At 37.7% G+C, this 20405-nt stretch overlaps 1 protein-coding gene across 1 annotated transcript in view; it reads left to right on the top strand.

Moving 5' to 3' along the window:
* The window catches only part of LOC140243428 (integrin alpha-8-like), a 74063-nt gene that overhangs the window by 30118 nt on the left and 23540 nt on the right, over positions 1-20405 (top strand). The window contains exons 8-14 of the mRNA XM_072323106.1: positions 6506-6594; positions 9414-9520; positions 10167-10269; positions 11308-11410; positions 11785-11882; positions 17153-17246; positions 20066-20111. Coding sequence (XP_072179207.1) covers positions 6506-6594; positions 9414-9520; positions 10167-10269; positions 11308-11410; positions 11785-11882; positions 17153-17246; positions 20066-20111 — 640 coding nt within the window. The remainder of the gene's footprint in view (positions 1-6505; positions 6595-9413; positions 9521-10166; positions 10270-11307; positions 11411-11784; positions 11883-17152; positions 17247-20065; positions 20112-20405) is intronic.

Here is a 20405-nt window from a genome sequence, read left to right as displayed (position 1 = left end):
CTTTTGAAATTTCTGGAAATTATTAAGGGACAAATGATACAATGGTAGGATATCCTGCTGTTATATCTAAAATTCAATGTTTTCTGTGAAAATGTTTTTGATTCAGACGGATATCTACTGGTAATATCCCAGTGGCTGGAAGTCTTAATTTTACCCGGAAAAGCCTGTGACCGAATTAAGTTATCATTTTTCAGGGCTGAAAGAAGATTCATTAGCATTATAGGCGAGCTTGATTCAAGGAAGTCCATCTAGAAAAAACAAACAAACTGAAAAACAACAACAAAAAAATTACAAATTGTTTTCTCCAATATGACATGATGAAGCGAAGTAGTCTCCTTATCCAGCAATGACGCCACTGAAACTTTGAAAATTCATTTAAACTTTTAATCGATTGATTGCTTTTAGATGAAAATTTCACTGACGCATCCACCCAATATTACTGCTATCATTCAATCCACATGTAGTTTCCTTTAATACATTTACATCTGTCTGGATGTGCCATGTCTTTTGTGATTGTCATTGTGAGGGTAAAGTTGGTTTCTACAAATCACGCTAGCTCTTTAGCTCCAGGAAAGAGAGGATCAGTGTATAAAATACTGTGTATAACGATCTGTGTTTATGCTTTCTCTTACTTCACTTGATGGCTGCTCACTTCAACATGTTTATACCAGGGAGGTGGGAAGAGACTTCTCACCTCCCTGTTTATACATTATCCATCAAGACATTCTAGCTTTCCATTGCAGTAGATAGTTCTCTGTGAGAGTATTGGCAATAGATTCCAGATGTAATTTGAGTGTGGAAACAAATCAGTTAGTTCTCTAATCATCTTATTTACCGTATACGCCATATATTTTATAGTGAGTCTAAATTTTCGTGAATCAAGACTTCCCGACAACTTCGCGAGTGGTTAAATTCGTGATCGTGGAGTACTGTACTGAACGGAAAAATGTACACGTGTGTGTCACATGCATATTGGGGTCAGAGTCAATATTTTCGTGTGTCTTTAATTTTGCGAATAGCAGCTGACTCGCAAAAATAAAAGCTTCTCAAAATATTTGGCATATACAACACTCGTTTTGGCGTATACAATACTCATTAGCACTCTAATTTTTTTTTTTCAAAACTTTGAAAGAATACAATTAAGCTGTAAAACAACAACAATAAGCGTTATTTGGATGAGACTCAAGTGGTCATTGGTGAAGCAAAAAAGGCTTTGAATCTTTTACAGCATTCAAGGCATTGTTTACCATTTGCAGATGAAACACATCCCCCAACTTTAATGCTTTAAATTATAGATGAGTTAGCAATAGAAACAGCAAAATGTAAATAATTATGTTAATCAACATAAGCAGTGTTAAGTATTGTTAAAATGTGAACAATAGTTACGATGAAATCGTTTCTAGAATAAACCATCTACAGTTATGGTTTATTGAGAAAAATGGTGATATCTCCTTTTATATATTATAGGCTTTATTGCAAAATGTTTGTGTGGTGGGATGTTTTGTAAGACAATTGGCCTACACATAATGCATCAAATGTGATAACTCGAACAGTGGTAAACAAAACCTTCATCGCCCTTCCGGTTTATTAATAAACAAATGACGAAACTCTCCCTTTGCAGTCAGAGAGTTGTTTTGCCAACTAAATGTTGATTTGCAGGGTGCAGTCAGTCATGCATTTTTATAGTGGTGATGCCAACCACAAGGATATTGTGGTCAATGAGCCGAGGATTTCCAAACAGTTTTTGAGTTTATTGAGAAGTGGCCCAGTTTTCTCCTGTGAAGTGTTGTCGAATTGGCTTGATTGCGTTTGTTTCTTGGACAATTGTTTGAATGGAGATGTTGATTGGGAAAAATATTGTTAATGACAAGGACATATTTGGGCTTGATGTTCTCGCCTAATTTGGCAGAGACGTTACTAAAATAAAATGATCTGGGCACAAAACACTCTGCCATAACTGCACTGTCCTATTGAATGTTACGCATTGTAGCGTGGGTGGCTTTAGATTTTAATTCTGTATTGATCAGTTAACCCGTTGAGGATGATTTGATTTTGCTACAACACGCATTTCTCATAGAAGCTTGCCAGAATATACTCGGCACTCGTCCTCAACGGGTTAAGAAATTCTCTCCCCCTACAAACTTTCATTTGACATTTCAAATAAGATTGGTTTCTTGAAAAGAAACAACATTGCCTATCTTGTATCAGATGATACTGTGTCAGTAGTATTCATTTGTAGGTAGATCTGAAGTGCGAATGTTAGGGGATACAGCTGAAGTTTTATCATAATACATGGGGAGGGGGAAGGGGAGGGGAGATCCATTACCACAGCAGCAACACAAATACCTCGTAGGTGGTTTAATGTGAGGGAAAATTTGTGCCATGTCATGCAGTGCAATATCATACAAATCCTCCGCAAAGGATTTGGGGTATCAATCTTCCCTTTTGTGGCAGTGATTAGCGGATATCATCCTGTGGATCTGGGTTAGCATTCTCTAGGACGGTCCTTAATTCAGGAAATTATGTATTATCAAAAGAGAAAGCATAATATATAAATTTTTACTTTATTATTTAAAGGAGAACAATGCATAATATGCAAACATCACTGCAAGCATTGTTTGTGCTGGAAAACTGATGTTTCTGTTTGATCAATCATTTCATCTAGGGGGAAAAAATCTGTGTGCTGTATTTATTGATGATTACGGTTGAATGAAAATAAGTGTCACTGTGATCAAATATTTGGCATGTAGGGAGTGAGTCACCAGTTGAAATTGTTTTGTCTCTCTGGACTCCTAATGAATACCTTGTAACCTGTGAACTGTAGAATGCTCTTCAAAGAGATATATAAGTTCTATGATAGGCAGATAAAGATAGATAATTAAAGTTGACACCCTTATATTTCAAAATACATGAAAGACTCAAAAGCTTGATAATAATGAGAAGACAAGATAACCAATCAAAGCAGTCGACCCTATAACAGACTTTTATTGGTACCGTGTGCATCATATACACTGTATGTGACTCTACATCACAAAACCAGAAATGGATTTTAAGTTAAGGGCAGATTCTGAAAAAGCAGACTCTGAGCTTTAAAATGATGTATGACTCAATTCAAATAGACTCTCCTAACCTATCTTAATATTGGAAAGAAAACACACACTGTGGAAAAGTGTGAACTGAGAAAAGAGGCTCTGAAGTACTGAGTCTATTCAAGCCCTTAATCTTTCATGCAATACCAAACCGTGAGAGCTGTGTGTTGAACGAGACAAAAGACAGACTGTAAACCACCAGAGCAACAACAATGGAGGGATTATCAGATTAAGCTGAAATTGAGCATGCTTTATTAGCACATTCTTTCCATGATAAATGCCAACTTTCAGAGCAGTAGCATTTATCCTTTCAAAAGTTATGTGAGTTGAAAGTGAAGAGTGTGCAAAGGATTTTCAAGAAATGAAAAGGGGTCTCTAAGACATACCTGATCTCACTACTCTACAGAAAAAAGGGTTGTAGAAAAACTGCTGAAAATACACTTTCCCTTTCACTTAATGATCCCAAACTTAGTAGTATTGTAGAAGAAGAACAGCTCTTTCATAATATATGAAAAACTCAAGATTAACTTGGTTGGTAGTATTGTAGAAGAAGAACAGCTCTTTCATAATATATGAAAAACTCAAGATTAACTTGGTTGACCCGTTTCACCTATTTTGAGTCCTCGCGTAAAATCAAGACATGCAACTTTTTGTTGGTTTTGTGATGCACAGCCACATACTCCATACTTGCCAACATTTTCATTTGAGAAAGCGGTAGAATCCAGGATGCCTATGCGAGCAGCACTAGCTTGAATGCTAATGAAATCTTTCAAAAGCGGTAGTTTACCGCCAAATGCGGTAGAGTTGGCAAGTATGATACTCGTATCTCACTGTGTCTTTTTATATTCACACTTTTTTTTTGCAAGTTGAGTGATGACTGGTAAATTAATGACTGGCAAAAATGTTGCCTCCTGTTATGCAGATGGTCTGCATATAATGCAAACCATGTTAGAAAATCACTAACTTTACATCTGAAAAGAAATAATTTTTATTATTATCCATATACACATGGGACGATATAGTAGTATATCAAAAATGTGTATTCTTGTCCGCTCCATTTTCACCGAGCAATACGAGAGCATATTGAATGAAACACACATAGGCCAATGTATTAATTCCTCATGAGCTACCATTGTTAGTAGCCGTGCTGTAGCCGTGCAGTAATACACTGACGTATTCTTTCCCTTCTCTTGTATGAGCACTTGCTGAGTTCATAAACACTTACTACTTTTTTTATTCATGCAATATTGGCTCTGACTATTGCAAAGATAATATAAATATTGATTTCTCCTTCTGGTACATTGGTCCTCGATCATATGTTCCATCACATGCAAAATTGTCTTCTAGGTCCCCTAAGTCTTTAAATGTAGTAGGGTGTGTTCAGGTCATTGTTTCTTGAATGTAACACCCTTTCCAATACGTACCCTTGTAGTGGTGTGCAACTTCAAAGCATCTTGCTATACGTTTCTAAGCACACTGTACTCTGGACTTCCTATACACTATGTTGTTATGATTGCTGCTGTTGATAAATTGTATGTAATCAATACATATGATGAAAATCCTGGCAGTGCAGCTAAACATTCCTTTGCAAATTCTGATTTTTGACTCTGTAAAGCACTCTTATCCTAGTAATCTAGATCTGTTGTTTTAACTTCCACAGATACAGCCTGTAGGTAGTGTATTAAAAAGTGGAGAGAGAGAGAAAAAAAAAGTGACGATTAAGTGCAAACTGAGCTGAATACATGTCTATGTTGTACATTGCACATGTTAAAAGTGTAATATGGCTGTGTGGGAAAGTGGCACCACATTTAGATCAATGTTTACAATTGTGTAATGTCAATGGAGAGTTTTTTTCTGCTTCACTTGAGAAGAGTTTCACTGTAATGGCACTCAGTCTATGTTACCAATAGAAGTAGGCACTTCAAAAATTACACAAAGTCCCCCCCCCCCCTTTCTCCAAAAAAAAAAAGAAAAAAAAAAAGAAGGAAATGAGTTATTGCTGTTGCCAAGTGCTGTTGATTGGATATTTCACTTTCAATATCTTGTTATCCCTGACATAGCTTTAAAAAAATTGTCATTCTGCTGAATTGTTCAATTCACTATCATTCAATTGTACAGTCACTGTGACCACTGGTACCAGTGATTTGATAGATTGATCGATTGAGGCCAATTTAGACCATTTATTTGGCAAAATAAAACACAAAATCATATAATAGTGGCATTTACAATGAGAAATTTGAAAAAAAAAATGTTTGAGTTATCATATTTGATTCATACAACTGTGGTTCAGTTGTATCACAAATCATCCTATCATATAAAAATTTGGCAATAAAGCTGTAAATGTAAGGAGATATTACTAATTTTCTCAATACACTATAACTGTACACTATTATTTCTAGAGTCAATTTTCATAAACTTTTGTTCACATTTGTAGGCCTATATTTAACAATACTTAATACTGATTATACTGATTGACATTATTACCTTGGTTGTTTCTATCCCTAAGTCACATTTAGGAACTATTCTTACGTACTAAAGCATCTGCATATTGATAAAAGGTGGTATTAGAGTAGTTGCTCATGAAGGTTATGGACACCAGGAAATCCCACTTGTAGCATTTTTTTTCTAAATCCACTTCTTCTGTGGTCATGCCAGTCTTGCTTCAAGGCCATGTTAAACATTTTTCTTTTCACTGTACACCAGCACTCTGCATATTTGCTGATGCAAATCTGATTTGGTGAACATGCCCAGGAAGACTCCCCTCAACTCAAGGCTGGTGTAGATGCTGATATAGAACAAGCATTGCTCTGTTTTCATCACAGACACTCATACAAGCATTACTGTGGTATGCAGCCCATAGCCTGCAGGCCAAGTTAGGATCAAGAAATTCTGTGATCTGTCAGCTCTTTGCCTTTTACAAAGTAGAGAGGTTTTAAAAATACATTTTTAATGCATCAACAGTTCAAAATTCACAACAAAAACATTTCAAATCTAATTTGAAATGCATCACATGCCAGTATCACTTGGTTATAGATTGTAGTGTGGTCAAACAATGTGTAATACGGTGTGTTATGAGGAGCTTTAATAAAAACAGCACTTTAAAAGCTCATATAGTCTCTGCAAACTAATTATGTGTTGACCTAATCAATATCATTATGATAATGTGTGGAATATTTACACATCACAAACAGGTGAGAAGGTTAAAGTGTTTCATTATTCCGAAGAAAAGCCAGAGTGATTAGCAATGATTACGATAGTTCCAATTTACATTCCCTTTTTTATTAAATGTGCTGCAAATTTTAACAAGATGCTGTCCCCACAGCACTACTCCTGTAGGTTGCTGCACCTGTGTCATTCACAGATCATTAATGGTGAAGGGATTCTTTCGTTTCAATTTTTTTCTTGTGTCATTTCAGGTTTCTCGCTTGCTCTCGGTGACTTCAACGGCGATGGCGTCGACGATTACGTCGTTGGAACACCACGCGGGGACAGCCTGATGGGACTGGTAAGTGTAGAGAGATTGGAATGGTAGACATTGCATCTGTGCCATTGTCGAGTTCCTCTTCATTTTATTGCCAGTGGATATCAGCCCGAGCATTCACACATACCGAGATTAATTTGAAACACGATAATAGATTGTAATTAAGCGAACTAGGTGCCCACATGTAGAACCATGTTTCAAATCAAGCAAACTTGCAGTGTGATTGCAAACTGGAATTGCGGAGTGTGATTTGAAACTTGATTACAATCATGTTTCCAACGACGGTCTGGAGGTCTTTTGCAATCACGTTTCACTAGAATTAAACAACAAAAATAGCGTGTGAACATAATTTAACTCTTTTCATTTTTTTTCCGTTTTTTTTTTTTTTTTTTTTGGGGGGGGGGGAGATTATGGTGACTTTCCAATCACTCCCACAGAAGGATGGCTCAAGAGTGATCGATGGGAACTTGGCAAGAAGCCAAACCTCCACTCCTCGCTCTGAAATGGAAAACCGCAGAATCAGTGAAGACCTTTCTCTGTTGATCATGTGAACAAACTATGATTTGAATCCTAATTGCAATCGAGATAATCATCATTATCAGCTACTACATAGTAGCCAACACTGGTCATGCTGTTTACAAATAGGGGAGCATCTTACAGTAGGCTTGTCTTTATCAGACCAATGTCTAGAAATAGCGTGCTATTTTGTGGTTAGGAAATTAGCCCAATGTGAAAGCAAAAAGTTGATCAGAAAAAATATTCCCCAGAATCTTGGTCTACTGTAGTTTGTGAAAGAGGGTGCTATTTTGTGAATTAGCCCAAAACTTTCTCGATTCCGTGGATTGCTTCTGTTTGAACTGCGCTCAAGCCCACACAGATACGGGCACTGCGGTCTGACTGCACATAGAGTTCTGTGGCTGAGCGAGTGAGGCGAGTAATGATGCAAATTTAAGAAGGCATGCATCAACTTTGGGCTAATTTCCCAAACGGGGGGTTTCAAGCTGATGAAGATGCATGTTTGTAATATAAAGCTATCTTCCTAAACTGCAAAATAGCCCACTAGTTTGAATTTTGTTCTGGTGAAGACATGCCTAGTTCTGCTCCCTACATCCCTCCCTCTCTCTCCCTCATGAAGTGACACTCGTCCGTGATCTCATTGCCAGAGAAATTGATATACCCTTGTTTTTGTGATGTATCTGATTTCAGGAAGTGGCCAATAATTCTGATTGTAAACAGTAGAGATCAGTCTGGACCACAATGTTCCAGAGGATTATATAACAATGATGTCAACATCCTTGACCACAAAAGACAATTGGAGGAGAAAAAAAAAGGAAAGAAATCCCAAGAAAGATAATGATGTTTCTGATGCTGCATGTACAGAATAGAATGTGGACAAAATGCTTCGGGGATTTTCATGCTATATTTATCTGCATATTTGCCAAGGTGCACTTAAATTCTCTCGATGCTGGCCAAAATCCTATTTATATGACCGTATATTGAGGAATTTTTCTTGAATTTATGATTGTAGACAAAAGGTTACACTGTTGTTGTTAATGTTGTGTGCAATGGATCTAGGAGGTGAAGGATAGGTTACTTGAATAGACAAAAATGAAGGATATTAAAGTCAGTATGCTGTCAATGCTACATACTTGTGTATTTCAAAATTATTTGCAATCCTGGTTGTGTGAATGTATGTATCTATGATTGTTGAAATACGAGTACATGTAGTTACACAATATGACATGTCTGTTTAATATGTGTAGGTGTTACCGTTAGTACAATATTTGGGTGTGCTTATGTGTGTTTGTCCAGTTCACTTTTACAATACTTATGTCTCATTGAGTATCATTTTATACCATATAGCATATGTTATTGATTAGGGAGGTGACCAAACCAATCGAGCTTGTGTTGCTGAGAAGATAAATATTTGAAAATACATGTAGCAATGGTAACAGTAATGATAAAAATGAGTGATAATTGTGATGGTCATGAAAACAAAGTTGATAATAACAATTTAGCTCTTCCTTGGGGCCCTGTCATTAATTATCGTCGCCCCAGAGTTTCCATGGTACCCATTGAGGTCAAGCGGGACATCATGGGTCACCACATCTTGGCCAATCACTGGACGAGATTTGAATCCTGGAAATCCTGGTTCAAAAACCCAAACCTTTATCCATACTGACCTTACTGTGTTGCTCCCATGAATACACCACAGGTGTATAACCAAGAGGCTATGAGAATAATAGTGATAATAATAGTAGTAATGATAATGATAACGATGATGATAACGATAACGATAATGATAACGATAATGATAACGATAATGATAATAACGATAACGATAATGATAGTGATAACGATAATGATAACGATAATGATAATAACGATAACGATAATGATAACGATAGTGATAATAACGATAACGATAATGATAATGATAACGATAATGATAACGATAATGATAACGATAATGATAATAACGATAACGATAATGACAACGATAATGATAATAACGATAACGATAATGACAACGATAATGATAACGATAATGATAATAACGATAAAGACAACGACAACGATGATGATAATGACGATAGTGACAATGATGATGATGATGACGATGATGATGGTGGTGGTACTGATAGTGATGATGATGACGATGATGATGGTGGTGGTACTGATAGTGATGATGATGACGATGATGATGATGATGATGATGATAATAATCATGATAATTTCACTGGCTGCACAAACATTTGTATGTCCCTCAAAATATTTGGTGACTTTTTCAATTTCTGTTCTCTCCCTCCGTCTCTGTCTCCCTTTGTCTTTCTCTCAATCAGGTGGAAATATTCGACCAAAGCCTCGCCCTCATCACCAGTGTCAGAGGAGGGCAGCTGGTGTCGTACTTCGGAAACAGTGTCGAGGCTGACGATGTCAACGGAGACGGGTGAGGGGCAAGCCTTGATGACCTCATCAATTTAGGTCCTCTTTCTGTCCACTAAACTGTAGATGAATGAACAGACGTTGACTTTGAGTCAGGTCAAGAAAAAGAAAATTTGTCCATATTCGTGAGCAAACCCCAATAGGAGACATGCTATGGCAAAGGCATTCTCAACTCATCTAATTTGAATAAATGTGGGTGTGGCTAGAGTCACGTGATACCATTGTTTCATTAAAATGTGTTAAGGTTCACTTTCTGTATCCTTCACATATTTTAGGGTTTTTTTTTTTTCTGAAAACTTTCACAGTAATAGAACCTACAGGAAGTGTGCTTGTACGAGTTTTATCGTGTATTATTCTTCATCCAAAACAATGAAATATGTGATTGAATTTTTACAACATGTGTTTTGTTTTTTTTCCTGAAATTTGTGTAGCAATTGCAGTTTGTCCATATTTGAATCATACTGTGACATCTGACTGTGTAAAAATACATTTTTTGTTTAATACCAGTATCAATTCTTTAATCTTTAAAGATTAGTAGCCCTACCGTGCCATTTTTGTTTTGATTTTATTCCCAATGAAGTCAACTCGAAACATGTAGGTCCCCGGTAACTCATTCGTGCAATTGATTCTGTTCCTCTCTGTCGTTGCAGCTTGGACGACCTGCTGGTGGGGGCGCCGATGCACACGGACAAGCGGTCGACCAGCGAGAAGTGGGAGGCGGGCCAGGTGTACGTCTACTTGCAGCAGAACGATGTAAGCACCAGCAGTGGAGTTGGCTATGCGGGAAATTTGCCAGCAGACAAAATGACAAAAGGAGCTCTACTATAGGCGTGATCAGACAGACTGGCAAGAGATCGAGAAGTTTGAGATCGCGATCTTGAAGATCTGGACGTCTTGCCAGTGTAACAGCAAACTTTGGCGAACTTCTTGTGAAACTTCCCACTCCAATGAGGGATATTTCCCCACCCCCACCAAACTTTTAGGATTTTTGCCAGTGTGACCACTAGAAATTGAAACATTGCGAGGTTTGCCACCTGTTTGCGGGCACAATGACTAGCCATCAGAAAATGTTTCTTTTTTTCTTGCGCACGTGCACTAATGACCCAAACTTCTCCATTTAAAGATCAAGAAGCTTGGCTGCCCATGTGACCAGACGACGAAAGATTGCAAAGACTTTGCAATCTTAAACTTCTTGATCTTTTGCCAGTCTGATCGCACCTTTTGAAAACTTTTCAAGTAGTCTGAAAAGTGTATTTTCCCTGTGTGCTATTTTTGTACCGACCTGTTGTGTTTTCTTTCTGTTGTGAATTTTCAATCTCCAACATCCCCGACTTGTCTCAAGACTTCAGAGACAATTCCCCCAATGTTGTGTTTGTTTGGTACCTGGCTTTCATACCATTTCTCTTGTAGGTCTTGGGAAATAAAGTGAAACAAGTTATAGCATCAAGGGGAAAGTACAGAGGAGTCTTGAGATGTAGTGATACCAAATTCAGATGGATGATGCAGCAGTGTTGTCAGGCTCCATGGCAACGGATGACAGATGTGATGTTAATAGATGAGAAGACTCCAGAGTCCGTTTTGGCACCTGTGACAATCACAAATTAATGAGCAATCTCCTCAAACATTCTCAATTGTCTCCTTTGCATACTCAAACTTAACCTTTTAGGAACAATGGTCTTATGATTCTATTGCTGGTGTTCACAACAGGTACGTATTCCTTTGGTCATGAGAGTTTGGTTACGATTACGTATTACCTAAATGTTGCATTTGTCCATATCATTTGTCTTGCAGAACTCATTTTCAGAGCCTCAGGTGATCACCGGGAAGGCCATCAGGGCTCGATTTGGGTATTCCATCTCCTCCATTGGAGATTCCAACCAGGACGGCTTCAACGGTGAGAAAGTGTAAACGAGCAGTTTCTAGTGGTGTGCACTTTAGAATGGTGATGAACCTAGGGTAATAAGATGACTATTTGTGCAGAACGGAATATTATGCACCCAGTTCAAGAAGCAAAGGCACTGTTTGAAGAATTCTTATGGGATGGCATAGCTCTATCACTATCTGAGACATGCCACATTTTGGCACAGAAATCTATGAACAAACGTATGCAATGAAAGGTACAAGTGTAGATAATGAAATTGTAATAGTGATACAGAATTCTGTGGGGTAACCAGCTGAAGGTCTCCTATGCTGGAGTGATAGGGAGGTACCCTTTTTTTTGTGAGCAGTCTTCTTTACCCTAATCTGCCCTGCTTCCATTGTATGTAGATGTGGCGGTGGGAGCCCCGTATGACGGCGAGGGCCAGACTGGCAAGGTGTACATATTCCATGGCAGTGCAACTGGACTTCAGATGGAACCATCGCAGGTACGGTTCGGGGTTCTCAATGAGTTTGCACGGTGTTGTTTGGACTCCCTGATAAATGTTCCTTGTCATACCCCTCAATCTTACTCTCATATTGAAACCAATACCATTTTTTTGTTGTTTTTGTTTTAGCCCAGCTGCACTGAGATCTTACTCCATAGGCCTATACTCTAAAGGGGGGGGGGGGGAGGAGAAATGCCATTAGCATTTGATACTATAGGATGAAATTAGTACTGCATGTCCAACCATAACATGAATTTTCCTGTTTTTCCTGGATACTTGACGTGTCAAGTGGCTTAATAGGTTCTGTTGGAAAGAGAGAGAGAGAGGAAGAGAAACATATGGGTAGGTAGATAGAGAGAGAAAGAGTAGAAAGATAGATAGAGAGAGAATGAGATACAAATGTTGCTGTAGAGGGGGAGAGAGAGAAAGAGTAGAAAGATAGATAGAGGGAGAGAGAGAGATGAATATATCAATAGAGAGATATAGAGAGATGAATAGGTAGATGGAGAGAAGAGAGAGAAAGCTGTGCAAATGTTTTGAAATGTTATACGGATGATCAAATGGCTTCCTCGCCCAGTGATCCGCGTGCTTCCTGTTATTTTCCCCGATTTCCCAGGGAATACTCGGGGACATCTTGTAAGAGATATCTTACCCCTGATGCTCCGTGTATTCCGTTTATCTGAGTTGAAATATTTTGACAGCATTAAGTTCAAATTTTGATTTAGAAAACACAACAACATACAGCTGTATATGAAAAATTACTCAACAAAACATCCACACCCTTTATAGACCCTGCATCACAAAACAAAAAGTTGCCAGACATGCAATTTTAGTTTAGAGCATATTCTAAAAGAGCAGACTTTAAGCTTTAAAATGATGTATAATTCAAATCAAATGGACTCTCCTAACCTATCTAAATATTGGAAAGAAAGCACACACTCAGGAAAAGTGTGAACTGAGAAAAGAGGCTCTGAAGTACAGTGTCTATTCAAGCGCTTAATCTTTACCAAGCCGTGCTGGCTGTGCGATGAATGGAGTAACAACAATGAAGGGATTATCAGATAAATTGAAATTGAACGTGTCTTATTAACACATTCTGTCTATAATTAATGCCAACTTTCAAAGCAGTAGCGTCATTCTTTCAAAAGTTATTAGAGTTGAAAGTGAAGAGTGTGTACAAGGTCTTTCAGAAATGAAAAGGGGACTCTCAAGACGCACCTGATCACGCTATTCTACCAAAAAATGTGCGAGATAAACTGCTTAAGAACACACTTTCCTGTCCATTTTATGATCCCAAATTTTAGCATAATGTAGAAGAAGACTTGCCCTTTCAGAAAATATGAAAAAGTCAATATCGGCTAGGTTGACCCATTTCACCTATTTTCAGTCCTCACACAAAATCAGTGTGTGCGACTTTTTGTTCGTTTTGTGATGCATGGTCACATATGGTTTCATGTAATGACACTGCTAGATACAGTAAATTATCATATCATTCGTGTGTAGCCTGCGTCTCTTGAAACATCACATTACATTCTTCCATGCCCCAATTCACCTTGTCACCTTTGTACAGTATACAGCAGACATTTCGCATGGTTTTTATTTTCAAGAATTTTGCAAGTCGTGTGATATTTGCAAATTTAACAACATGCAAAAGTACTGTATCAACTCTGATCTCGACCATGCATGCATCCATTGTTCCTTTCTCCATTCATTACTGATCGGGAATGTAACCACTTGCGAGATTGTCGGGAAGTCCCGATCCGTGAAAGACTATATTTGTAGCTAAATATATGCCGAATACAGTTATGCATTGGAAGGGGGGGGGGGGGGGGGAGAGTGTGATGACCGATGCTAAGTTTGAAAAGTGTGAGATGCACCTAAAGTAAGCTGAACAAAACAAAGGAAAATGACTTCACCGCCGACTTGTTAAAAGAAAATAGTACGGTCCAACCTCACCAATCTGACCTCCCTTTATCCAGCTCTCTCTATTATCCAGATGCAATCTTGGTGTGATTTTCTTTTTTTTTGCCAATCTAATATCTACGTGGGAAAAGGGGATTTCAAACTCAAACAAATTCCGACACAAACTCACACGAAGTACATATTATTCCCAACATACATTCACATTACTAATTTTCATCCGAATGACATGCATTTAGACATTCTCTACCCCTAAATCAGTGCAAGAACATGGACAAAAAACTTTTCATTAAATCAGGGCATGGTACAGATGATCTATCCATTGAGCAAATTAACAGAGATTTCCGAACACAGACCAGCTATTTAACAAGGATATGGCATGTTCACACAAACTTGATACACATACATGTAGCTGCCATATTGGGTAGGCAGCTAGCTGCATGTATTAAACATTGAGTCTCCCATATGCGGCCGAGTCCCTTATCCGGATGACCGCAAGTCCCGACATGTCCGGATAGGAGAGGTCGGACTGTAAAAGTGGAAAGTATTAAAGTTGCATGCGGCTTCTTTGTCAGTAGTGACCCTTGGTCGTGCCGAGTGAAAGACCACCCAGCCATTTGTAGATGGGCAGAACGGGTCTGAGGTCCTTGGTTTATCAGTGGCATACATCTCAAGTAGGAAGCGTCCTTGCATTCAGACCGAGACTGCATCCGTCTGCCTATCCTACCTGGCCACAAAAGTGGAAGGATTTGTCAAATTATGAAGATGGGTGTAAAATTTCTCGAGCAAAGTGCGGGGGAAGGGGGTTCACTTGTTCTGACAGGGGTGTTTGGGTCACGATTTTCAGTTTCTGTTTACTCCTTGAACGACATTGTTTTGGAATCGTCTGTTACTCAGCAGTATCAAATATTCCGGCGACTAGATTTCTAGTGAGACGGTCACAAGACTCAAACTTTTGCTAGTCTTCTCTGCAGGAAAGATAGTGCCCCCAAACTATTTTGTAAACATGTAGATAATTGAAGTCTTCCTCTTCATCTCAAGATTCCATCTGTATTCATTCATCACTCTGTACACACATTCAAGATTGTTTGTTTTGTTTTGAGGATCCACTTTTTTTTGGGGGGGGGGAGGGTGGGGAGCTTGTGCATTTGGAATGTCTGATGCGGAAAGACAGATGATACTGAAAAACAAAACCCCAAATCAACATGTTGTTTTGCGAGAATGGGATATGGTTTCCATTTGTCATTTTGGAGTGGGATTATACTGGAAGCTGTTTATTCAACTTTGTGCCAATTTTTCTTCCCACGTTCAACGAATAAAAGAGAAAATTTTCAAAGCTGACAGGCAAATATTTGAACAGGCCCTTTGTACGCGGGCAAGAATGAAGGTAATTGCTGCACATGTTGTACCATCATACCACCAAAGAGAAAAAAAAAAGTATCCTAAATCAGGTTACATCAATCTGAACTTCATTAAAATGCACCAGAATGAGTTCCTCAATGTGTTGAATTTGTCACACAGAGGAAAACGTGTCTGCAGTCTAGCCCAGAAATATGAAATTCTCTTGAGCTGTTTCTAAGTGTGAAACAATGCCTTACCTCTTGACTTGGATTTTAAAAATCTCTGTCACCCCCCTTCCACAGTTCAGGGCCTGTGGGCCCGGGGTTATATTTACTTTTATACCTCTGTACTGTCTCAAACCAGATTGGCTTGTTATCGGTCTCCTGATCACTCAAAGAAGGGGGAAAACTTGGAGAGAAGGAAAGAATCAGGTTGTATTCCCCTTTCCTGCCCAGACCCCTGGCAGGAAATAGGTGTAGACTTCCAGTGAAAGTTATTAATTAGTTTAGGAATGTTCAAATATGGCAAACATAGGGCAAATATCTTTGAATAACCTGTTTTGTTTTTATGTAGGAGGAATAGGGTACACGAGAGTATGTACTTCTTGTGGGAAATTTCGTCATGTTGAGCCACAAGAGTAGCTGAACAAGAAATGCAACAACTGTATTAACATTGTATGTTGCTATGTGAAGGCATATTTCAGCATATTACCAGTAGTGTATTACAATGATTTTGATTCATGAGGGATTCAATAATCTTAATGATCATCTGCTATGGATCACTAGTTTATCAAGTCATCTTTGTTTCTCTGTATTTTGTATGAATTTCGTGTTCCAAACAGACTGATATTTGATGGGCGCAAAAGTTGAGAATTTGAAACTCTTGCATGGTTTTTTTATTGTCTTGTAACCAATGAAAGCAATTCATTCTTTAGTCAGTGCTTTATGATTTTGCTTTTTGTCTGGATGGCTTAAAGCAACAGCTCTCTGAATTGTTTGTGGCAGCAAAGAAGAATGATGGGCCACATTTGTGGTCAACCTGTAGAAGAAGAAGAAGAAAAAAAATCATCGAGCAAACTAAGAATAAAAGCAGAAATTGCCTTAGACCCAAATCTGTACCTGAGCTGTCGAATATAGGGTATTTAGGATATCAAGGATTAGGATATACATTGTATAAAGGACAAGTGCACCATAATATACATGTGGATTGAGTAATGCAGCAATATCGGTAGAAGACATCAGTGAAAGTTTGAGGAAAATCTGACAATTTTTCAGCAATTATGAATTTTTAAGTTTCCATGCAGTCACTGCTGGGTGAGAAGACTGGTCAGTTTGTGATGTCACATGTGTAGAATGATATAAGGAAAATATGAAGAGAATTCCACAAAAATTTCATTCCTTGAAAAAAGTACATACAGTGTTATGCCCTCAACTTGAAACTGACATATGTGAAGGATAATATTATTCCTCCTGCCTTCTGAAAGAGGCGTGTGAAGTGCTCTTTTATCATGTGAGAAAAGTGAAAATATGTTGAGTTTTCTTTACATCTTCTCCAAATTGTTGTATGCATATGACATCACAAGTAGTTGTAGTCTTCACATCCAGCGATGTCCGCAATGAGATTTCAAAAGTGCGTAACTTTGAACGAATTGTTCGATTTTCCTCAAATGTTCCCTGATATGTAGTTCTTCAAATATTACTGCTTTCACTCAATCCACATGTACTGTAAAACAAAAAATGTTCGTGTGCGCCAACATTTGCGAAATTAAATTGCACGCAAAAGTTCTTGTCAACACAATATGCAATGGAAGCCAGTGGTAATTCGCGAAAATTTCATGCCGCTAGAAAGGCCATCAGCTCCAATTCGCGAAATTTTCATGCCGCGAATATATCGTGTTTTACTGTATACCAAGGGTGAACTTGTCCTTTAATTCTTGCTGTTTTCCCCCGAGGGCGCTGAAGCAATTTCCATACACGTTTTCTTCCTCCTCTTCCTCTTCTCTCTAACAGACCATCAGTCCTTCGTCGCTGGGCCAGACAGGAATCACTACGTTTGGCTTCTCTGTCCAAGGCGGTCAAGACATGGACAAAAACAAGTATCCAGGTATGGAAGAAAACAGTCGAAGGACAGGCTTGACAGGGGCCTCGTTAGGCTCGACCAAACAAGTCTCCTTTAATACCTTAAAAGCATAATTTACCATTTGCAGATGAAACAAAAATCCAGCTTTCGTGCTTCAAAAGAGTTCTAAAATGTGAGTTATTGATAGAAACAACCAATGTAAAAATTTAAATCTAGGAGTATAATGTCAGTATTGTTAAAGGGATGGTATAGTTTTGGTTGAGACCTAATTTCAGGTTTCTAACATGTTTGGTGAGATAATGAGAAACCTCTTATAAAATATAAAAGAGCATGTAATTCTATGAGGAATGCAATGTTTATTTGATGAAAATTGGTTTTGAAATTGTTCAGATATCCAAAACAGAGCGATTCTAATAAAGTGTGGGACCCACACGATTGCTTTGTTTAACTTTGTTTTTTGGATGTTTTAGTCATTCCAAACCTGATTTTCATCAAATAAACTTTGCATTCCTCTTAAAATGGTATGTTCTGTACTATATCATATTAAGTGTTTTCTTGGTATCTCACAAAAAGTTAAAAGCCCAATTCTCATCTCCACCAATACTGTACCACCCCTGTGAAATATACAAGATGTGAACAATAGTTAAAATAAAAATGTTTCTAGACTAAACCATCTACAGTTACAAGTGTACGGTTTATTGAGAAAAATAGTGATACCTCCTTATGTTTTAGACTTAATTGCGAAATTTTTACATTGTAGGATGTTTTGTCATATAACTGACCTACACGTATGCATCAAATGTGACATCTTGAACATTTTTGAAATCACTGCTCACAATGGTAAACAATACCTCTAAGTTTGTATACTGGAAATGTGTTAAAGGGTTTTCTGTTTTTACCTTGGCATAGAGAATAAGGACAGACAGAAAACAAAAAACAAAACAAAAACAAAACAGAGCTGGCAGATTTAGATCCATGTTTGCCAACTCCCTGGAGCAAGGTAATATCAGAAAGATTTAAAGTGATGATATAGTTTTGGTTGAGATGGGGCTCCAGATTTCCAACTCTTTTTTTTTTTTAATGAGATGAGAAACTTCAGATTTAAAGTTTATTTGATGAAAATTGGTTTTGAAATGGCTGAAATATCCAATAACAAACCGATCCTGATAAAGGATGAGACCCATTTTTTTTTTTTTTTTTTTTTTATTAGGACCACATTGTTTTACTCTGTTTTTGGATATCTCAGTCATTTTTTTAAATCAATTTTCATCAAATAAACTTTGAATTCCTCTTTGAATTGTACTACAAATGTATTTGATTTGTGGTTTGTAATTATCTTCCAAATAGTTCAAACATGAAATTAATTCCTCATCTCAACCGTAACTAGATACCATTCCTTTAAAGCCCCAGTGTGATTTTAATTTTGGACATTACCAGCAAAGAAGGCAAGTTTGTATTGCTAAACTGAGCTTGTTTTCGCCAATTGTGTGACGACAAAATATCATGGTACACACATAAAGCAAGTACAACACAGACGCGGAGAATGTTGATTAAATTCTGGCATACGTCATAGTAAATACAATCATCTCCTACTGGTTTTACAGTGTCATCATGAGTTGTACAACTGTGAGTGGATGTCACTTCTTATTGTTAAAGATGCACTTGGAAGTGAGGACTCAGCTTTGTAGATGCATGTGGTGGCTTTATGTGAAAAATAGTCAAACTTCTACTGATGGAAATGTGTGACAATGTTGAGATGGCTGGGGATAAAAAGTGTTGAGGCTTATAAAAGCTTTTACAGCTTTTGCTATCACCATCAAGATGGCTATAAATGGATTTTCCCATGCTATCAAAATTGTTCAGGAATGTTTATAATTACACCTCCATCTATGGGAGTGTGATAGTAAATGAGGTAATTCACTGTCGTCATGTCTCAAACTACTTTGTGATTGTTGTGAACTGCAGTTTCACTTTTCATGGTTTTTTGTCTAAACAATATCATTGAAACCGGTAGCTTTTATTTAAAGACCATTCAACTTACAGGTATTAGCCCACATTTGTAAACCTGCAGCAATTGGTCTCATAGTTAGCATGGAGTTTGGGTATGATTGCAGTAACACCTGTGCAAAATTTCGTTCCAATTAGTCCATTACTTTCATAAAAATAAATGAAAATGCACCGTATGCGTGCGTATAAAAACGCTCGCTAGCTCCGGTCCACGCACGTACTACATACACGCGATACATGTGTAAGTTACATATACGTAGCTAGCCCGCGCTCGTAGATTCGATTTTGGGTCGGGTTGACCCGGTTTGAAAATTGATTTTAAAACGATGATTATCTCTCTTTTATCGAATGGCGTAGACAAAGAGCAACAGGTGAGGTATGTTACTGTTATAACTTGTACTTGAAGTCATATTGGACCTGTTTTATGCAGTTTTGATTTTCGTGGGTTTGCAAATGTGGGCTAGTACCTTTAAAACATTATATTGCTCTTAACTGAGAACATGCATGTGTGCTCTTTTTATTGAAGCCAGTTGCGCTCAAGCATAGCTAGCTTGAAATTGACACACAACACTTGGATTATTTTTGCTGGAGGAACCATGCACCAGTAAATCCCAGTGCAATTAATTCAAGTCAATTTGTGATTTCCTTTTTTTTTTCCAGGAAATTCCGTAAGGTTTCATTTTATGTATGTATACATACAACGTACATTGCACTTGATAACTATGCAACTTCAAAACTTAACATTATGTATGTTTGTGTGTGTGTGTATGTCTGTGTATGCGAGTGTTTTTGCATTTGACAAATCAATTTTTTTGTTTTCTGTTTTTATGTCTCAGATTTGCTGATTGGTGCAGAGAGTTCTGATAGAGCCATTCTTGTAAGGTGAGGATTAAAAAAAGAAAAGAATACTTATGAAGCAGCTTGATAATTGATTAGATATTGGAAATGCAGGATCATGTTGGTGAATTAATTCCGTCTCTTTCAAGTACTTCTCTTTTCAGGAAGAAAATTTTGCAAAGTTCTAATATTGATAAAGGTAATTTGAGCAACAAGCTTTCCCTTAACCTGTTGAGGACCAGCTGATTTGTTACACACATTTCTCATAGACACATCCTGAGTATACTCTTCATCACCTGGTCTGCATACCTATATGCTGCCATGTGTTTACTACGTGTG

Source organism: Diadema setosum, chromosome 20, assembly GCF_964275005.1.
Source record: "Diadema setosum chromosome 20, eeDiaSeto1, whole genome shotgun sequence".
Classification (NCBI taxonomy): Eukaryota; Metazoa; Echinodermata; class Echinoidea; order Diadematoida; family Diadematidae; genus Diadema; species Diadema setosum.
Note: the sequence above shows the minus strand (reverse complement) of the source record. Positions and strands in the feature narration are given on the sequence as shown.